The 18538-nt window shown below is 44.5% G+C and overlaps 1 protein-coding gene across 5 annotated transcripts in view; it reads right to left on the reverse strand.

Annotated features, from left to right (window-relative positions):
- The window catches only part of ptbp3 (polypyrimidine tract binding protein 3), a 121523-nt gene that overhangs the window by 19883 nt on the left and 83102 nt on the right, over window positions 1-18538 (reverse strand). For 3 of the 5 annotated variants that reach the window (XM_038804177.1, XM_038804179.1, XM_038804181.1), the window contains 3 exons: window positions 11560-11571; window positions 4072-4224; window positions 3285-3395 (listed from right to left, as the gene is read on the reverse strand). In XM_038804177.1, the coding sequence (XP_038660105.1) occupies window positions 3285-3395; window positions 4072-4224; window positions 11560-11571 (276 nt within the window). The remainder of the gene's footprint in view (window positions 1-3284; window positions 3396-4071; window positions 4225-11559; window positions 11572-18538) is intronic. The other 2 variants (XM_038804178.1, XM_038804180.1) reach the window with 1 other exon arrangement.

Genomic DNA, 18538 nt, shown 5'->3' on the forward strand with positions numbered 1-18538 from the left:
AAACTGTTTCTGCTTTGGAAGGGCATAAAAAATGGTGCAGAAATACATGGTGGGAAGGAAAACAAAACAGAGGATGCCACAGTTTTACTAAAGGACTCACTGGTGGGAAATGGAACTATAGTATATTTAAAATAAAATGCAAAAAATTAAATTGAAGACAACAGGGTTAATGCTAATAATTTGGTTTTTTTTTTAACATCCCACCCCCCCAAAATGTAAGGGGCAATTTAGCATGGCCAATCCACCTACCCTACACATCTTTGGGTTGTGGGAGTGAGACCCACAGAGACACAGGGAAAATATGCAAACTCCACCAGGACTGAACCTGGGTCCTCAGCACTGTGAGGAGCAGTGCTAACCATTGTGCCACCCGGAGGTGGCTTATGATCAACTAAATAATAAACAATATTTTCAGACAAGCCAACATGGAGATTTACTAAAGTGAAGAGAGCGTAATTTCAGACAAGTCATCATGGAGATGTACTAAACAGAAGAGAGTGGAAGGAATCACTCAAAGGTTGCTCTCAGGCACTTGCTAATAGCTAGTTACAGAGCAATACTGGTGGAACACTTGGGAATCAAGTTGAGAGAACCCTTGGGGATGAGTGAATTCTTTATCAAGATGGATAGTGACGTGGTTGATTCTGAGACAAGGGTCCTGAATCACATTAAAGGTAACTCTGATGAGGGCAGCACGGTGGCGCAGTGGTTAGCGTTGCAGTCTCACGGTGCCAAGGTCCCAGGTTCGATCCCGGCTCTGGGTCACTGTCCGTGCGGAGTTTACACATTCTCCCCGTGTTTGCGTGGTTTCGCCCCCAGAACCCAAAGATGTGCCGGGTAGGTGGATTGAACACGCTAAATTGCCCCTTAATTGGAAGAAATGAATTGGGTACTCTAATTTATTTTTTAAAAAGGTAACTGATGGTATGAGGCATGAGCTGGGTATGACGGACTGGGAAACATTATTGAAAGGAAGTATTGTGGACAGACATTCAAGGAACGAATAGGTGAAGCTGTTTATTCATGTTTGGCCAAGAGTAGAGAAGGGAAATGTGGCCAAACCATAGCATGAAATTGAAAGAAGCGGCATACAAATTAGCAAGAAAAAGCAATAGACCTGAGGATTGGAAACAGTCAACACTCAGCAAAAGCAGATCAATGGATTAAAGGGAAAATACAATAAGAAAGAAAAAGATAGTGGGGAACATAAAAACTAACTGTAAAAGTTTTTATAGGTATGTAAAAGAGGAAAGTATTGACAAAAACTAATGTTAGTCAGAAACAGGGGAATTCATAACATGGAAGAAAAAAATGGCTGAGGAACTAAATTCGTATTTTGCTTGTCTTCACAAAGGAAGACATGAATAATGTACTGGAAGTTCTGAGAAACACGGGTTTTTAGTGAGGAGCTGAAGGAAATCAGTATTAGCAGAGAAATGATTGTGTGGAAATTAAATGGTATTGAAGGCGGATAAATCTCCAGGGCCTGATAATCTTCGGGTATTTAAGGAAGTGTCTGTAGAAATAGTTAATCCATTGATGGTCATGTTCCAAAATTCTTTGGCCTCCGAATGGTTCCTACAGATTGGAGGGTAGGTAACACAAGGCCACTATTCAAAAAGGGAGCTGGAGAGAAAACAGGGAACTATAGACCAGTGAACCTAACATCAGCAGTAGGGAAGTAGCTCGAGTCCATTATCAAGGATTTCATAGCACAGCATTTGGAAAGCAGTGGTATAATCAGATCAGTTAACATGGATTTACGAAAGGGAAATCATGCTTGACAAATCTAGCAGAAAATTCTTTGAAGATGTAACTAGTAGAGTTGACCAGGGAAGAACATGGTGGATGTAGTTTATTAAGACTTTCAGATGGCTTTCAACAAGGTCTCACATAGCAGATTACTACATAAAGTTAAAGCACTTGGGATAGCGGTTAGTGTCCCGAGATGGATAGAAAGCTGGTTAGCAGACAGGAAGCAAAATGTTGGAATAAATGGGTCTTTTTCCGATTGGCAGGCAGTGATTTGTACTGGACACCAATTGTTCACATTATATATTAATGATTGGGACAAAACATCTAAATGTATTATCTCCAAATTTGCAGATAGTACAAAGTTGGGCGAGAGGGTGAGCTGTGAGGGGAGTGCAGAGATGCTTCCTTCAGCGTGATTTGGACAGGCTACGTGAGAGGCCATATGCATGGCAGATGCAATATAATGTGGATAAAAGTTACTCACTTTGATAGCAAAAATAGGAAGCCAGATTATTTGAATTGGTGGAATTTGAGAAGAGGTTGGTACGCAGCGAGGCCTTGGTGTCCTTGTGCATCCGTCACTGAAAGTAACCGCACAGGTACAGCAGGCAGTAAAGAAGGCAAATGGTTAGCAATTGTCATGCTGCCCTTCATCGAGGGAGGATTTGAGTATTGGAATTGTATAGGGCATTGGTGAGGCCGCACATCTTGAGTATTATGTGCTGTTTTGGTGTCCTCATCTGTTCTTGCTATGGAGGGAGTGCAGCAAAGGTTTATCACGCTGATTCCTGGGATGGCAGGACTGTCATATGAGGAGGCAAAGTCGGTTATTAAACTCATTGGAGTTCAGAAGAGTGATCGGGCATCTCATAGGAACTTTGAAAATTCTAACAGGATTAGACAGGTTAGATTCCCGATGGTGACGGAGTCCAAAACTAGGGGTCATAATTTGAGGATAAAGGGTAAACCTTTTAAGATTGAGGTGAGGAGAAATTTCTTGACCCAGAGTGTGATGAATCTGTGGATTTCACTACCACAGTAAGTAATTGAGGCCAAAACTGTGTGTGATTTCAAGAAGGAATTAGATAGGGATATGGGGGACGGCAGGATCAGGTCACTGAATTTGATGATCAGCGATGAATGGCAGAGCAGACTCGAAGGGCCGAATGGCCTACTCTTGCTTCTATTTTCTATGTATGATTCTATATATGAAGTCTATTCTGCATATTCCATTGGAAGCCCAACAAAATGGGGTGGAGATCACACAAGCTAAAAGTTGCCCTTTTAAAAATTAATGATCAGATTAGCAGCTTCTACACTCACATTTTCCTTTGTATTAATGATAAAGTCTTTCATCAATAATTTTCTAAAATTCTATATACCAATTAGAAGTAGAATAACCAACCTACAAGAGGACGTTACTTCGAAAAGAAAGCACAAGTCATTTAAAAACAGTGTTGAGAACTGCTTTAAAAGAGATAAAGCAGCTAACAATTATCAAAGTACTACCTGTTGTACCCAACACTAACCAGTTTAGCATGATGAGCATGCATAGGTTCAGCATATTGTAGCAGTGCCTGGAATTGATTGTTCTTTGTGAAGGTGATGATTTTCAGCACAGTTCCATACTTGTTAAAGATCTGTTTGGAGTAAGATGTGCCATCAGTGTAAAAGGAAACTTTGCCACTACTGGCAAGAAAATATGTCAGCAGCCATTGCACCAGACCTCAATGCAGAAATATCTTAATAAAGAGTACTGCCACCAATGTGTCAGCCAATGAGGTGAAGGCAGGGCAAGATTACATCAGTCTAATTTAAAACAGTCTATTAGTCTATGTACTCAGCAAACAATGGTGATTTAATAAGAGACTGAACTATAGCTAACAAAACTTTTGACAAAAGCTAGTCTTCTAACAAAACCTCATTACCCCAAAACCCCAGCCGCTTTACCATTTGCCCACAGGCTGGAATGGAGACAAAGTAATTATACGTTCAAATACATTGACATGGATGGCACTCACAACTATACCACTAAGGAGTGATATGGAGGCCCAAGAGTAATTTGATTAAATGTGGTAATTGTTGTAAAAGCACATAGCAAAAAGTTATCCAAAACAATAAGATATGATCGTGTGTAGTAAGACTTTTTAAATCCAGCAATTTGAAATATAAATATACAGACTGCTTTACACAGTTAGTACAATGTTTACCTATGCAGAGTGAAATCCAATTCAATTAATACATGAACAACTAATTTGAATATGTGCTGCTCTAAAATGACTATTCTTCATTCCCAAATATATACTGAATCAATACCTGATGCAAGACCTCCAGAGTGACAGGATAAAAGAGATTCTCCACAATGATGCGCAGGACCGAACTTTGACCGGCTAATAATGCGCTCTCGTTAACCGTAGACATGTTGCTAGTGTGCATTGCATTTACTGCCTGCAGCGCAGCCTGGGTTCGCTGTGGAGAGACACAAATAGTTTTTTTTATTTCTGACAGCAATTTGTTGAAACATCTTAACATAAAGGATATGGCTTTAACTTAAGCTCAAAATTTCCCACAGTAGTACAGATGCATCGCTGGACAGAATGTAACAGCAAACCAGATTAAGTGGATATTAGACAAACTGGTCAAAAACTTGTGGAAGAGATAGATTTTACAAGTATCTTAAATGAGCAGAGAGCTTTAGTGCAAGAATTCCAGTACTTGGGGCCTGCACAGCTAAAGTCACTACTGCTAATGGCGGAGCAATATAAATCAGTATTACATTAAAAATAAAGAGGCGAGAAGGAGGGCAGCCTACAGACAAATTAAAGAGATCCTGTTTAAAAGGGTCAAATTCGGGCTACTTTTCCCGGCACGGCTTTGGGTCACATACCGGGAATACAGGTAGCAACATTATTTTGACGACCCGGAGGAAGCGATGGTGCCTGGTGCTGAACTGAGGACCCATGGACTCAAGTTAGAGTGTATTAAGGGATGTTTGCATTTGTTCGCAGATTGCCCTTCGTGTTAGCGATGTCGTTCGGCATGCTCTTTGACTTAAAATTGGGGGTGTTCTTGTGTTTCTGTTTGCCTGTTTGAAAGTTTTAAAGTTAAAGCCAAAGTTATAGTTAAAGTTTAAGTTGTTGGGTGCTGGGGGGCTGTTCGGGTTCTCTTTGCTATTTTTCTGGGAATGTTGGGAGGGGGGTGGGTGGTAGCCCCCACCTCATTACACAGTTTGAATTGCACTATTGTGGGGGCGAGCTTTGTTCTTGGTTTGTTTTCTCTCTGTTTCGGTCCCAGAGCGATTGCGCGAACAGGGCTGTTCTGGGGAGGTGGTGTTGATGGGCCGGGAGGGGGGTGTGGACAATAGGTGGGAGACATGGTGGGGCCGGAGTTGAGAGCCACCAGGCTAGCTGCTTTGAGCTAGTCAAGGGAGCGAGGTGGGGTGTGTGTATACAGCCAGTATATGGCAGGGGTTAGGTTACAAGGGGATGTTGCTTGGGGTAGGGTAGATTTCTCATGGTCCAGGGCAAGCATGAGGGTGGTCCTAGCGAATGTTTACGCTCCAAACTGGGATGATGTAGATTTCATCAAAAGGCTGCTGGGGAAAATCCCCGACTTGGATTCGCACAAGTTGATTATGGGTGGGGACTTTAATACAGTCCTCGATCCGGACCTGGACCGGTCGTGCTCCAGAACAGGCAGGGCCCCAGCAATGGCAAGGGAACTGAGAGGATTCATGGGACAAATGGGGGGGGGGGGGGGGGGGGGGCCTGGAGAATCCGCCGGCCGACGGGGAAGGAGTTCTCGTTCTATTCACATCTTCACAAGGTTTATTCTCGTATTGACTTCTTTATTATGAGTAGGGACTTTTTGGAGGGGGTGGGGGGGGGGATACAGAATACTCAGCGATCACTATTTCGGACCATGCTCCACATTGGGTCGACCTGCAGGTCTGCAAAGAAAGTTACCAGCGCCCACAATGGAGGTGAGACATGGGATTGTTGGCAGATGAGAGGGTGTGAGAGAGAGTGGGGAAATGCATGCAGGACTACCTGCAGGGCAACGATACAGGGGAAGTCTCAGCAGCGGTGCTCTGGGAGGCGCTGAAGGCAGTGGTGAGAGGGGAACTGATCTCAATCCGAGCCCATAGGGACAGAACGGACAGGGTGGAGATGGACAGACTGGTGCAGGAGATGACACGGACGTATAGGGAATATGTGGAGTCCCCGAGGGCAGAGCTACTTAGGGAACGACGGAGACTGCAGGCGGAGCTGGGGGCGCTATCGATTGAGAAGGCCGTAGAGCAGCTCAGAAAGGCCAGGGGCGTGGTGTATGAGTATGGGGAGAAAGCCAGCAGAATGCATGCACAGCAACTTAGGAAGAGGGAGGCTGCCAGGGAAATAGGGACGGTAGTGGGCGGGGCAGAGAACTGGGTGGGAGACCCGGCAGGATTGAACAGGGTATTCAGGGACTTCTACAGCAAGCTGTACACCTCGGAACCCCCCACGGGGCCGGAGGGGATGAGGCGCTTCTTAGATGGGCTGACCTTCCCAAAGGTGGGCAGGGGGATGGTAGAGGGGCAGGGGGATGGTAGAGGGGCTGGGGGCCCCGATTAGAGCTGAAGTAGTAAATGGGGGCCTGAAGGCCATGCAGTCAGGTAAAGCCCCAGGGCCAGACGGGTATCCAGTGGAGTTCTATAAAAAGTTCTCTGGGATAGTGGGGCCGGTGCTGGTTAGGGTATTTAATGAGGCGAGGGACAATGGGGTGCTACCCCCGACGATGTCGCAAGCCACCATCTCGCCGATATTAAAACGGGATAAAGATCCGGAAGTTTGTGGGTCCTATAGGCCAATCTCCCTGATTAATGTGGACGCTAAACTGCTGGCCAAGATCCTGGCGTCCAGAATTGAAGACTGCGTACCGGACGTGATTGTGGAGGACCAAACAGGGTTTGTTAAGGGCAGGCAGCTGGTAGCCAATCGAAGAAGGGTACTCAATGTGATTATGATGCCCCCGGAGGGCAGAGAGGTGGAGGTAGTGGTGGCAATGGATGCCAAAAAAGCTTTTGACCGGGTGGAGTGGGACTATTTATGGGAGGTGCTGGGACGGTTTGGGTTTGGAGAAGGCTTTGTGGACTGGGTTAGACTGCTATATCAGGCCCCAGAGGCTAGTGTAAGAACGAACAGGATGACATCTGAGTATTTTAGACTACACCGCGGGTCAAGACAGGGATGCACCCTCTCTCCACTGCTGTTTGCGTTGGCCATAGAACCGCTGGCAATTGCTCGGAGAGCGACAAGGGGATGGAAGGGAATGGTCAGGGGGGGATAGAACACAAGGTCACGCTCTACGCAGATGACCTGCTTTTGTATGTGTCGGATCCAGTGGCAGGGATGGACGGGATTATGGAAATCCTAGGGGAATTTGGCCGGTTTTTGGGCTACAAGTTGAACATGGCAAAATGCAGGATGTTTATGGTGCAGGCGAGGGGGTCGGGAGAATAGGCTGAGGGAGCTACCATTTAGGCTGGTTGGGGAAAGTTTTAGGTATTTAGGGATACAAGTGGCACGTGACTGGGGCAAGATGCATAAGCTGAACTTGTCTAGGCTGGTGGAGCAAATGAGGAGCGAGTTTCGGAGGTGGGATGCGCTCCCGCTGTCACTAACGGGGAGAGCACAGATGGTGAAGATAACGATCCTCCCGAGATTCCGGTTTATTTTTCAGTGTCTCCCTTTTTTCATTCCGCGGTCCTTCTTTAAAAGAATCAATAAAATCATCCTGGGATTTGTTTGGGCGGGGAAGTCCCCGCGGGTAAAGAGGGGGATGCTGGAACGGAACCGTAGCGAGGGGGGACTGGGTTGCCGAACCTCAGCAACTACCATTGGGCGACTAACATAGCCATGATGAGGAAATGGATGGTGGGTACGGGGTCGGTTTGGGAGCGGGTGGAGGCTGCTTCGTGCATGGGCACCAGTTTGGCAGCCCTGGTCACGGCTCCCCTGCGGCTACCGCCGGCCAGGTACTCCACCAGCCCTATCTGCGAATTTGGGGCCAATGGAGGAAGCATGCGGGGGATAGTGAGAGCGTCGGTCTGGTCCCCAATATGTGACAGCCACCGATTTGTCCCGGGGAAGATGGATGGTGGGTTTAGAGCGTGGCGGAGGTGGGAAGAATGGGTGACTTGTTCCTAGAAGGGAGCTTCGCAAACATGAGGGCGCTGGAGAAGTTCGGGCTGGCGAGGGGGAATGACTTTCGGTACTTGCAGGTGCGGGATTTCGTACGCAGACAGGTCCCGTCCTTTCCACGCCTTCCACCCAGGGCCGGTTTTAAGCCTATTTGACCAATTTCATCAAATTGGGCCCTGCACCTTAAGGGGGCCCCGCGCCAGAGTTACCGTTTGAAGACTTTTCTGTATTCTAAGAGGAACTATAGGGTAGTTTTTACTTTTGGGGAACGCACCGCATTACCGTCGACAAATCCTTCAGCCCTGCACCGCCAAATCCTTCCGCCCGGGTAAGTAAGTTTCAAAATTTTAGTATATCAAGCATTTAATGTTTTTTTTTGTTAAAGACGAGCATACTACACGAAATATAAACATACATAAATTTTTACTTTTGTAGAGTAGGGGCCCCGCCATCACTTTTCTAATTGGGCCCGCAATTCCTAGCACCAGCCCTGCTTCCACCAAGGGGGATCCAGGACAGGATAGTTTCCAGGGGTGAGGTGGTTCCAGGGGTGAGGTGGGAGAGGGGAGAATCTCGGATATTGATAAGGAGCTTATGGGAGCGGAGGACACAGGGACCGAGGAACTGAAACTCAAGTGGGAGGAGGAGCTTGGTGGGGAGTTGGAGGGAGATGTATGGGCAGACGCTCTGATGAAGGTAAATGCAACCGCAACATGTGCCAGGCTCAGCCTGATTCAGTTCAAGGTAGTTCACCGGGCCCACATGACGGACCTGGATAAGCAAATTCTTCGGGCTGGGGGAGGACCAGTGAACCATGTCCACATGTTCTGGGTGTGTCCAAAACTCAGGGGATACTGGCAGGGATTTGCGGACATCATATCCCAGGTACTGAAAACAAGGATGGCGATGAGTCCAGAGGTGGCGTTTTTGGGGTGTCGGAGGACCCGGGAGTACAGGAGGGGCTAGAGGCCGACGTGGCCTTTGCTTCCCTGATAGCCCGGCGACGAATACTGTTGGCCTGGAGAGACTCAAAGCCCCCAAAGACCGAAGTATGGCTGTTGGATATGGCAAGCTTTTTCGGCTTGGAAAAAATCAAGCTGGCCTTACGAGGATCCTATCGGGGTTCGCCCGGAGGTGGCAACCATTCATCGACTTCTTCGCGGGGAACTAATCGTCAGCGGGGGGGGGGGGGGGGGGGGGGGGGGGGGGATTAGGCGGGTCTATTTGCGAGAGGGGAACTGTTATTTGAACTATGTTTTTTGTAATTGGTATCTGCACACTAATTGTTACTGTTTACAATGCCAAAAAATACCTCAATAAAATTGTCTGTTTAAAAAAAGTGAAGCGCACAGTGCAATTGATGTTTAGGGTCCGTGTGAAGTTTGCACATTCTCACAGTAGAGTTTCACCCCCACAACCCAAAGATATGCAGGTTAGGTGCTTTGGCCATGCTAAATTGCCCCTTAATTGGAAAGAAAATTATTGGGCACTCTAAATTTATTTTAAAAAACAATTGATGTTTAGGTGCTTCAAGAGAAGGTAAGTGGTAGGGAGGAGGAAAAGGACGCAAATGAATACATCCATCAGATATACAGAATTGATTTCAATAACATCATGCTTCAGCAAAACAGGCAGAAACCACATTAACTCATCAGCTGAGAAGTTACATTGCTGGCAAATGGAGTTTGCATTGACGTGACAAGAAAAATGGGGACGTGGGGGAGGAGAAAAAGGACAACATTAAAGGAAATACAGTGACACACGCACACCATTTTTTACTGAGTGTTTCTCTGTGCAGTCAGAGGTCAGCAAAACTGAGCAACATGGATACATGCTAACAGAGACCATTACACAAATGATGAGATACTATTTAAATTGAACATTTTCAACTCAGGAGTCCAAGAGCTTCCTTGCATGTCAAACTGAAAAGCACCACCATATGGAAAGAAATTATTCAGCTCATGGAATAGACATTCAATACAGGCAACCCGCATACAAGATTAAGGATTTAACCATTTAGTAAATAATGACATGGAGGGAAATGGATATCCAAGGATGAATTAAAATTGTGCCTTTGAAGGGTTAAATAACATACCAAAATCAAAATTTGTGGCATTTACAACTGCTATCTGAAGTTCACACCTTTGTGTCTATACTCAAGAGCACATAAAATTTTTGTGGTCTCAACTTATTAGAAGTAGGCCGAATTCCGCACCGAGCTTGTATCATCACTTAATTGGATCATGGTAATATGCATCTTAGCTCCATCTACATGCCTTGACTCCATTAACAATTCTGTGCAACTAGACGCCATAGTTTAACCTATTTAGCTCAGTGTTGTTTTGGTGAATCTGTACAGAATCTCCTGCAAGGCCAATATGTCCGAGGTGAAGTGCCACAATAATGTTTTGACTGATTTATCCAGTTTCTGTGGTACATTATCACGTGGTCTGCACACACTGGGCTATTTAACAAGATCAATTTATAAATGGAGAAATGGGCACCAAATTCTAATAGTGAGCATATTTGTTTGTGGACACAACATCTTCTACAATGCCACAGTGCTTCCTTCAATGCTCTACAATTCTGGGCCCAAAGTATTTTTAAATGTAATTCTTTGATTCCACAATACGCTACAGAAAAAGCAGCTGCTTCCTTCTCATCAAAAAGATCAACGGTGTATGAACTAAACATGACTGGATCAGATTTGACGTATGCTGTGGATTGAAATGTCAAATAGCTTTAAATAAAGCTAGTGCAATAGGAGAGGTAATCTTCTATTGACTAATACTCATTGAGATGATGTTACGAGCGGAGGCTTTGTATTTGTACTGCTCTGGGCTTAGGGAGGAGAAAACATTTCAGCCACTTGTTGCTTGCTCTGGCTGCATGTGAAATCTGCAGCCAGGACACGACCATAATCCGGTTTATAACTGTAGTTACAGACTTTGGGGGAAATGCACCCATGTTGGTTAGTAACCTGTATCCCAGCAGAAGATAGGGACATTAATATGAGATTAAAGGCAAGAGCTCTAATCATAAGAAATCAGAAGTTAGTTGATTCAAAGCAGTTAAGACAAGGAGCAGGGACACGAGAACAGAAACATATGCACTTCTTTTATGTTAACATGAAGAATATTTAAGGGCTTGACGAGGTCAAATTGGGTTTCAGTAAAAATGTTGAACGCAGGGTGACTAGAAATGGCAATGTGGAAAGTGAAGATTTGAAGAGATATCATAAATATTGTCAGATTGAAGAAATGGAGTGGATTGGCCATGAATCCTTAAAATTGTATGGTGACATTAGGCAAATTCCAACTATGCAATGGTGAAGCAATGGAAATTTGTCCAATTTACAAAGAGATTTAAATCAATTATGTAAATCACCAACAGTACGCAGGGAAGCTGAATATTATGTAAAAACGGTAGCATTTTAAACAGATTTTAATTTAAATAAGACTATTTGCTAAATCAGCCATATTCTTTTGAGATATTACTGCAAAAAAAAAATAATAAAAAATGGTTTTGCACATATTGGGTGTGGGGGGGGGGGGGCAATTTTCTTTGGGGAAAAACAAGAAACAAAGTACTAAAAGTCTGGAACAAAAACAGAAACACTCACCATGTCAGGCATCTGTGAAAAGAATAGACAAGTTAATTATTCAGGTGTGAATCCTTTACTGGATCCATTACCTATGAAACGTATTTAAAAGGAAGAGAACACACCACAAATGACAAAGAATGTAAGTATCTATGAGGTGCTTCAGGTGACAACAGAAAATGGCGAAATGGTAACTCTGATATTAGCATGAGACAATGAGAGGCACATCAAAATACAAAGTCAAGAAAAGCAGGAGACAAAGAATGCTTGAAGTACTTATTGAGTTTGGCAATAGGCAGGAAGAATAGAGTAAAAAGTTGTCAAGACAGTTTCCAATGTCCAGCAGCCTGGCAGAATAAAATAAATTGGATTGGCACCCAGGAATGCAGATTATTGATGTTCTGGTGCTAGTTTCTTATCCAAGTTCTAATCAATTCCTTTTCTCACCCACTCATGACAGTTGGAAGCCATCTATCTCAATAATACAGAACTCGCAGCACAGAAATAGGTCTTTCACACAAACTGATATATGACTGGTGTTTATGCTTCAAGTTAATCTCCTCCCACACTAAGTTAACTCTAACACAATCTGACATGGTTTTCCCCTTTGTAGCTTTGCTTTTTGTCTGAACTACTCCAGTGGTTCTTTCATACTCTCACCACTCGCTAGATATGTTTTTAAATTCTTAGATGTATTAATGATTCTCATATATACGGTTTATGGTTTAATCTCCCACACAATTGGAAGTATCTTACTTGATCATTTTTTTGTATTGCTCTCCACTCATGTCCTCCTCCAATACCCATATGCAACATTAGATGCGATTCTGAAATTGGACAACACTTGCTAAGCAATTCTGATTGTGCCAAGAACTACACTGATAACCAGCTAAAGATCATCAATCGGGTTTCCAGTGTCGTTTACTTACCAGTGCTATATTCACACTGGGCCCTGTACTTTGCAAACAGAAAGAACACTTCCACGCATTGTGCTTTTTTCAACTAAACAAAACCTTGGGGGGGAACAGCCTGGCTCATTCCCCATATCAATGCCTCGACCAGAGTTGACCTTTTTGATTTGTTGAACAAAAGCTTGGTAATTAACTGCTTACATGCACCACATTCTCCATGGCAACACCTCTAGCAATGAAAGTCAACTTGACAAACAATTGGCACCATCTTCACAATCTGTCCTGGTGAGCGTAAGACAACAACTTCTCTCTTCCTTCAGCAATTAATCAAAACTATCTGGCTTCTGCACTGTAAGGATTTTATTCTATGACTCAGCCTTGAACATATTCAAACACCCAATCTCCTCTGGTGGGAGAAAATCCCAAAAGCTAGCAAACCTCCCATTTAAGATAAGTAGGAATTTATTCAGAGACCCTTCATTTTGAAACTGCAGCCCGTGGTTATAGATTCTCCCATGAGAGGAAAAGCCTTCCTAGCATCTACCCAGTTGAGCCTACTTCGAATCTTTTGTTACAATAAAATTACCTTGTTCTTATAATCTTCAATCAGTACAGCCTCAGCCTGCCCTCAAGATTAATCCCTCATCCCAAGTATCAGCCTAGTAGACTTTCTCTGAATTGCTTCCAATGCACGCATGTCTCAAGTACGAGCAAAACGTTTTATTCGATCAAGGGCATGGGCATTGCTGGCTGGGCCAACGTTTATTGCTAGTCACCAATTGCCCCTTGGCTGGGCAGTAAGAGTCAACCACATTGCTGTGGGTCTGGAGTCGCATGTGGGCCACACCAGGGTATGAACAGGAGATTTTCTTTCCTAAAGGACTTTTTCCCCATGGACCCACTTTTGCCAACCGGCTGCGACACGTCACGTTCGCTTACCTCTAATGTGAAAGGGTAACCTGCTTGGTCCTCACAATCTTACTTGAATCAGGTTCAAAGGAGAAGGTAATGTACCTATCAGATGTAGAGTTCAGCCAGTTCCTTTGTACAGTCTTCACCTTTGCGAAAATGGAAAATCCAACCTTGCACATGTAGGGCATCGTGAAATGCAATAGCAACAAACTGCTCGTTTTACTCAGCACTAGATACTCCACGGATATGCGACTCCAGAATGCTGACATCATCATGGGCTTTTGGTGTGATTTTTAACATGGCATCACAGTACAGCAACATCATCTGGAGTCAGCTGCAAGTTAAAAATTCACTCTGGGGTCTCAACCTCAAAAGCAATTTTTCACCCACCACTTACCTTTCAAAATCGTGAAACTTCTCCCAATTGCCAGTACTTCCTTGCATATAACACACATTGGACTTTGCATCCTTATTTGTACTAGTAGAATTGACCACACTTCAATAATTCTTCTTTATACTGTTTTGTTTCCGAGTTGCGTAGTGTGTAAATCAGAGTCCATGGAGCTCAGTACAGAACTAATGCCACACTGCTCTGTGCTGCCCTGGACTTTCCTGAGCAGCTGTGTCTAGCAGATTCTGTTGCGAGATCCTGTCCAGTAGGTTCACTGCCTGTGCGCGTCTCTGGTCATCTCTTACCTTTAAGGAAATGATTCATCTTCATAGTTCTCTTGCCTTGCTTGCCAGCAGCTAGAAAATGGAAGCAGCTCTCTTCCACGATTTGGTATCAAAAGCAAGTATACATGCAGGCCGTGACCCTCGTGCTGCTGCTGCCTCTAGCCGGAGGCCTCTAACGGGGACGTAGCAGCAGAAGTATGCCATTCGGTCCATCAGGCCTGTTAGACTGGGTGACAGCGGCCCCCATTCTCAAATGAAAAGCCAGTAGCAGCTATTGGGCACTTCTGACGCGATTGGGACCACTGCAGTAACGGCACACCCGATCGCTCCGCCACTCTCCTGACTCCAGTCTGCAACCCACCCATGGTGTCGTGAGCTGCACTTTGAAAACCCCAGCATTAGTGAACCAGCTGGGCTTTCACGTCAACGATAGTTTCATCATTATTAGCTTTTCAATTCAATATTTTTATTGTATTCAAATTTCACCTTCTGCCATGGTGGGATTCGAACCCCAGATGCCAGCAGTACCCAGGGTCTCTGAATCACTAGTCCAGTGACAAAACCACTGGGCCACTGCCTCCCATCATCCCTATACTGGCTCTTTGAAAGAACAGGCAATTAATTTTTCACTCACTGCTCTTGCTCTGAAAATATTTCCCCCTTCAAGCATTTATTCAATTCCTTTTCACAAGTTCCTTCTTCCACCACCGTCTCTGGTTGGGGGTTTCAGAGCACAACTCAACAGTAAAAAAGATATCTCCCAACATTTCGCTGATCATCTTTGATCGGTGTCCCTCTGTTTACTGACCCACCCACCACTGAAAACAGTTCCTCCTGTTCATTGTTTTGAACACCTTCTCTGCTCAGAGGAAAATAATTCCAATTTCTCCAGTCTTGTCCTCATTAAGTGAAGTCCCTCAAGCCCTGGGACCATTCTGTACAATCCCCTCCGCGTCATTCCCCAAGCCTAGAACTGAACATATCACTACAGCCAAACCCAATGGTTCATCGAGGTTTAGCATAACTTCCTTCATTGTCTAACGGGGACGTAGCAGCAGAAATATGCCATTCGGTCCATCAAGCCTGCATCGCCATTCAATCATAGAATCTCGACAGTGCCTTTCGGTCAATCGAGTGCACCGACCCTTGGGAAGAGAACTGTACCTAGGCCACGCCCCTACCCATCTCTGTAACCCAACCTAACTTTTTGGCCACTAAGAGCCAATTCATCGTGGCCAATCCACATAACCCGCACACCTTTGGACTGAGAGGGGAAACCGGAGCACCCGGAGAAAACCCACGCAGACTGGGTGGGGGTGGGGGGGGGGGGGGGGGGGGGGGGTGGAAGGAGGAGGAGGAGGAGAAAGAGTGCAAACTCCATACAAGTCAACCAAGGCTGTAATTAAATCCAGGTCCCTGGTGCTGTGAGGCAGCAGTGCTAACCACTGTGCCACACTAATGAGATGACTGATCTGATGATCCCCAACTCCACTTCTATAACCATATCCTCAACCCCCAATTTCCCTACCAATTAAAAACTATTTCAGCCTCCAAGATACTTAACGAACCAGCCTCCATGCAAATAATTCCACAGATTTCTAGCCCCCCCCCCCCCCCCCTAGTCTGCGTGGGTTTTCTCTGGGTGCTCCGGTTTCCTCCCACAGTCCAAAGGTGTGCGGGTTATGTGGATTGGCCACGATGAATTGGCTCTTAATGGCCAAAAAGTTAGGTGGGGTTACGGAGATGGGTAGGGGCGTGGCCTAGGTTCAGTTCTCTTCCCAAGGGTAAACCCCCCCCCCCCCCCCCCCCCCCCCCCCCCCCCACCACCCAGCCCCATAAGAAGAAATATCCTCAGCATTGTACACAGTACTCTAGGTATGGTTTAATCAATATCCTATACAGTAGTATCAAGACTTCCCTACTTTTATACTCCATTCCCCTTGCAATTAAAGCCAACAGTTTGCTGGCTGATTACCTGCTGCACCTTCATGCTGACTTTTATGACTCATGAACCACAACATTCTACACTCACTCTCCATTTAAACATACTACTGTTCTATACTCCTGTCAAAATGTTCACCCACTCGCTTCACCCATGTAAAACCCTTTGCAGTCGGTGTCTTCCTCACAACTTGCCTGCCTTCCTTCCTCCCTTTTTATCACCAAATTTGGCTATTTTAGTCTCATCCTTTCACCCATCTCATTAATTCAGGCCCAACATTGATCCGAGGCAATCCACCAGTAACAGCTTACCTTCTGAAAAATACCTATTTATCCCAACTCGTTTTCCCCAGTTAGCTAGTCATCTATCCATGCTCTTTGTGTACTAACCTTCTATGTTGCAGCTTATTGAATGCCTTTTGGAAATACAAATGTACTACATCGACTGGTTACCCTTTATGCATCCTGCTTGTTACATCCTCAAAATCATTTACAAATAAGATGTTCCTTTCAAAAAATTGTCAACATCGCTGGATTGTGTTACAATTTTCTACATTTCCTGCTATTTCCTCCTTAATATTGGATTCTTGCACTTTTTTCCAATGACATGTTAGATTAATTGACCTATTTCCTACTTTCTATCTCCCTCAATTTGAACAGAGGTACTACATTTGCTACACTTCCAACCCAATGCACTGCACCATTTCAGAATCTAGGGCATTTTGAAACGGTACAAGCAATGCATCTACTATTTTTCCAGCCATTTCTTTTAAATGCCAGGATGTAGGACATCAGGTCCAGGGGATCATCATTCACATAAATTAATCAGCACCACTCCAGAAAAAGTTACGTTCTTCCTTCCCCTTTGCCTCTTGATTTTTGGGGTGCTTCTTGTCTTAGACTGTTAAGATATATTAAATATTTGTTCAAAACATCAGCCGGTTCCTCATTTCCCATTATTAATTCCTCAGTCGCACCCTCTCAAAGTGGCCATTACTAACGCAGCTACCATCTTATTTTCTATACACTTGCAGAAGTTTTTGTCTGTTTTTATTACTTGCTAATTTTTTTCTCATACTCAATTTCTGCCCCCTTTGTAGTCATCCTTTGCTCATCTCTAACATTTTCCCAATTTTCCGCCCCACCAGTAATCTCTACAACAGCGCACGTCTTTTCTTTCAAGGTGATCGCCCTTAACTTCCTTAGTTCACCACGGATGATGATGCACACTTCTGGTAGACTCCATCTTCCTCAGCGGAATATATCTTTTTGGAGTTCTGAAATAACTCCTTAAATGCCTGGCGCTATTTTTCTACCATCTTCACTTTTAACCTACTTACCCTGTCCATTTTAACCAACTCTTGTCATCCTAAAACTTAAATATCAGCAATTACAAGAGCAAGATATTATTTATGGGCCCATATTTCTTACTCGCAAACTGAACATAAAATTCTATGTCATGAGCATTCTTGCCTCGAAGGTGCTTTACTATGGAGGTGTTCAATTAATCCAATCTTATTTTGCATGACCAGATCCGAAGTAGCCTGTTTCCTGGTAGGATCTAGAAAATGAGAAACATGAACTCATCCTTGAGACCACCATTGCCAATTTGATTTGTTCAGCTGATGTGGAAGATTAAAGTCAGCTGCGATTATCATGGTACCTATTATTTGATATCTTCTGTTTTACTGGGTAGCTACTGTTAAAGAGGGTCTATAAATTACTCTTACTGGTGACTATTTTCCTTTACTACTTAACTCCACCCAAACTGATTCTACAATAAAGAGCTAGCCCACCTCCATATCCTGGAGTTCTCTTTTTGAAAAGTCAAATAACAATGAATAAAGTGGTCCCCGCTTTGGTTACCTCGCAACCAAGTCTCTAATGGTTATCATACTGATTTCTACTAATATTATCAATTCATCCACCCTGTTACAAATGCTGCATGCATTCTGATAAGATAAGGTGCCTTTACTTCTGTTATTTAATGATTTTTGCCTACCTGGACTTTATTTGCTGGTGCACCCTAATGTTTGTACACAGTGTACACTCTGCTACTTCCTGTAGCATTCACCCCACTTATCATTAACCGTACCATTACACTCCACTATCGGCCTTGACCTTGCTCTTTAACTTTCTAAATCGCCCCTCATGAAACCTCACCCCCCACTATTTCATTTAACGCCCCCCATAACTAATGGTTATACCATCAGTCAGGTTCCAGCACAATTCAGATGAAGGTCACCCCAACAGTATATAGGAATTAGGATAAGTAGAAAATTCAGCCCCTCAAGCCTGTTCTGTCATTCAATCAGATCCTGGCTGATCTCTTCCTGGTCTCAAATCCATCTCCTGCCTGTTCCCCATGTCCCTTTAACCCACATTAAAAAAAAAAATCAGAGTAGATAGCACTGTTGCTTCACAGCGCCAGGGACCTGGGTATTATTCCCGGCTTGGGTCACTGTCTGTGCAGAGTCGACACATTCTCCCCCGTGTCTGCATGGGTATCCTCCGGTTTCCTCCCTCAGACCCGAAAGACGTGCTTGTTAGGTGAATTGGAC

The sequence above is a fragment of the Scyliorhinus canicula genome, chromosome 8, assembly GCF_902713615.1.
Source record: "Scyliorhinus canicula chromosome 8, sScyCan1.1, whole genome shotgun sequence".
Classification (NCBI taxonomy): Eukaryota; Metazoa; Chordata; class Chondrichthyes; order Carcharhiniformes; family Scyliorhinidae; genus Scyliorhinus; species Scyliorhinus canicula.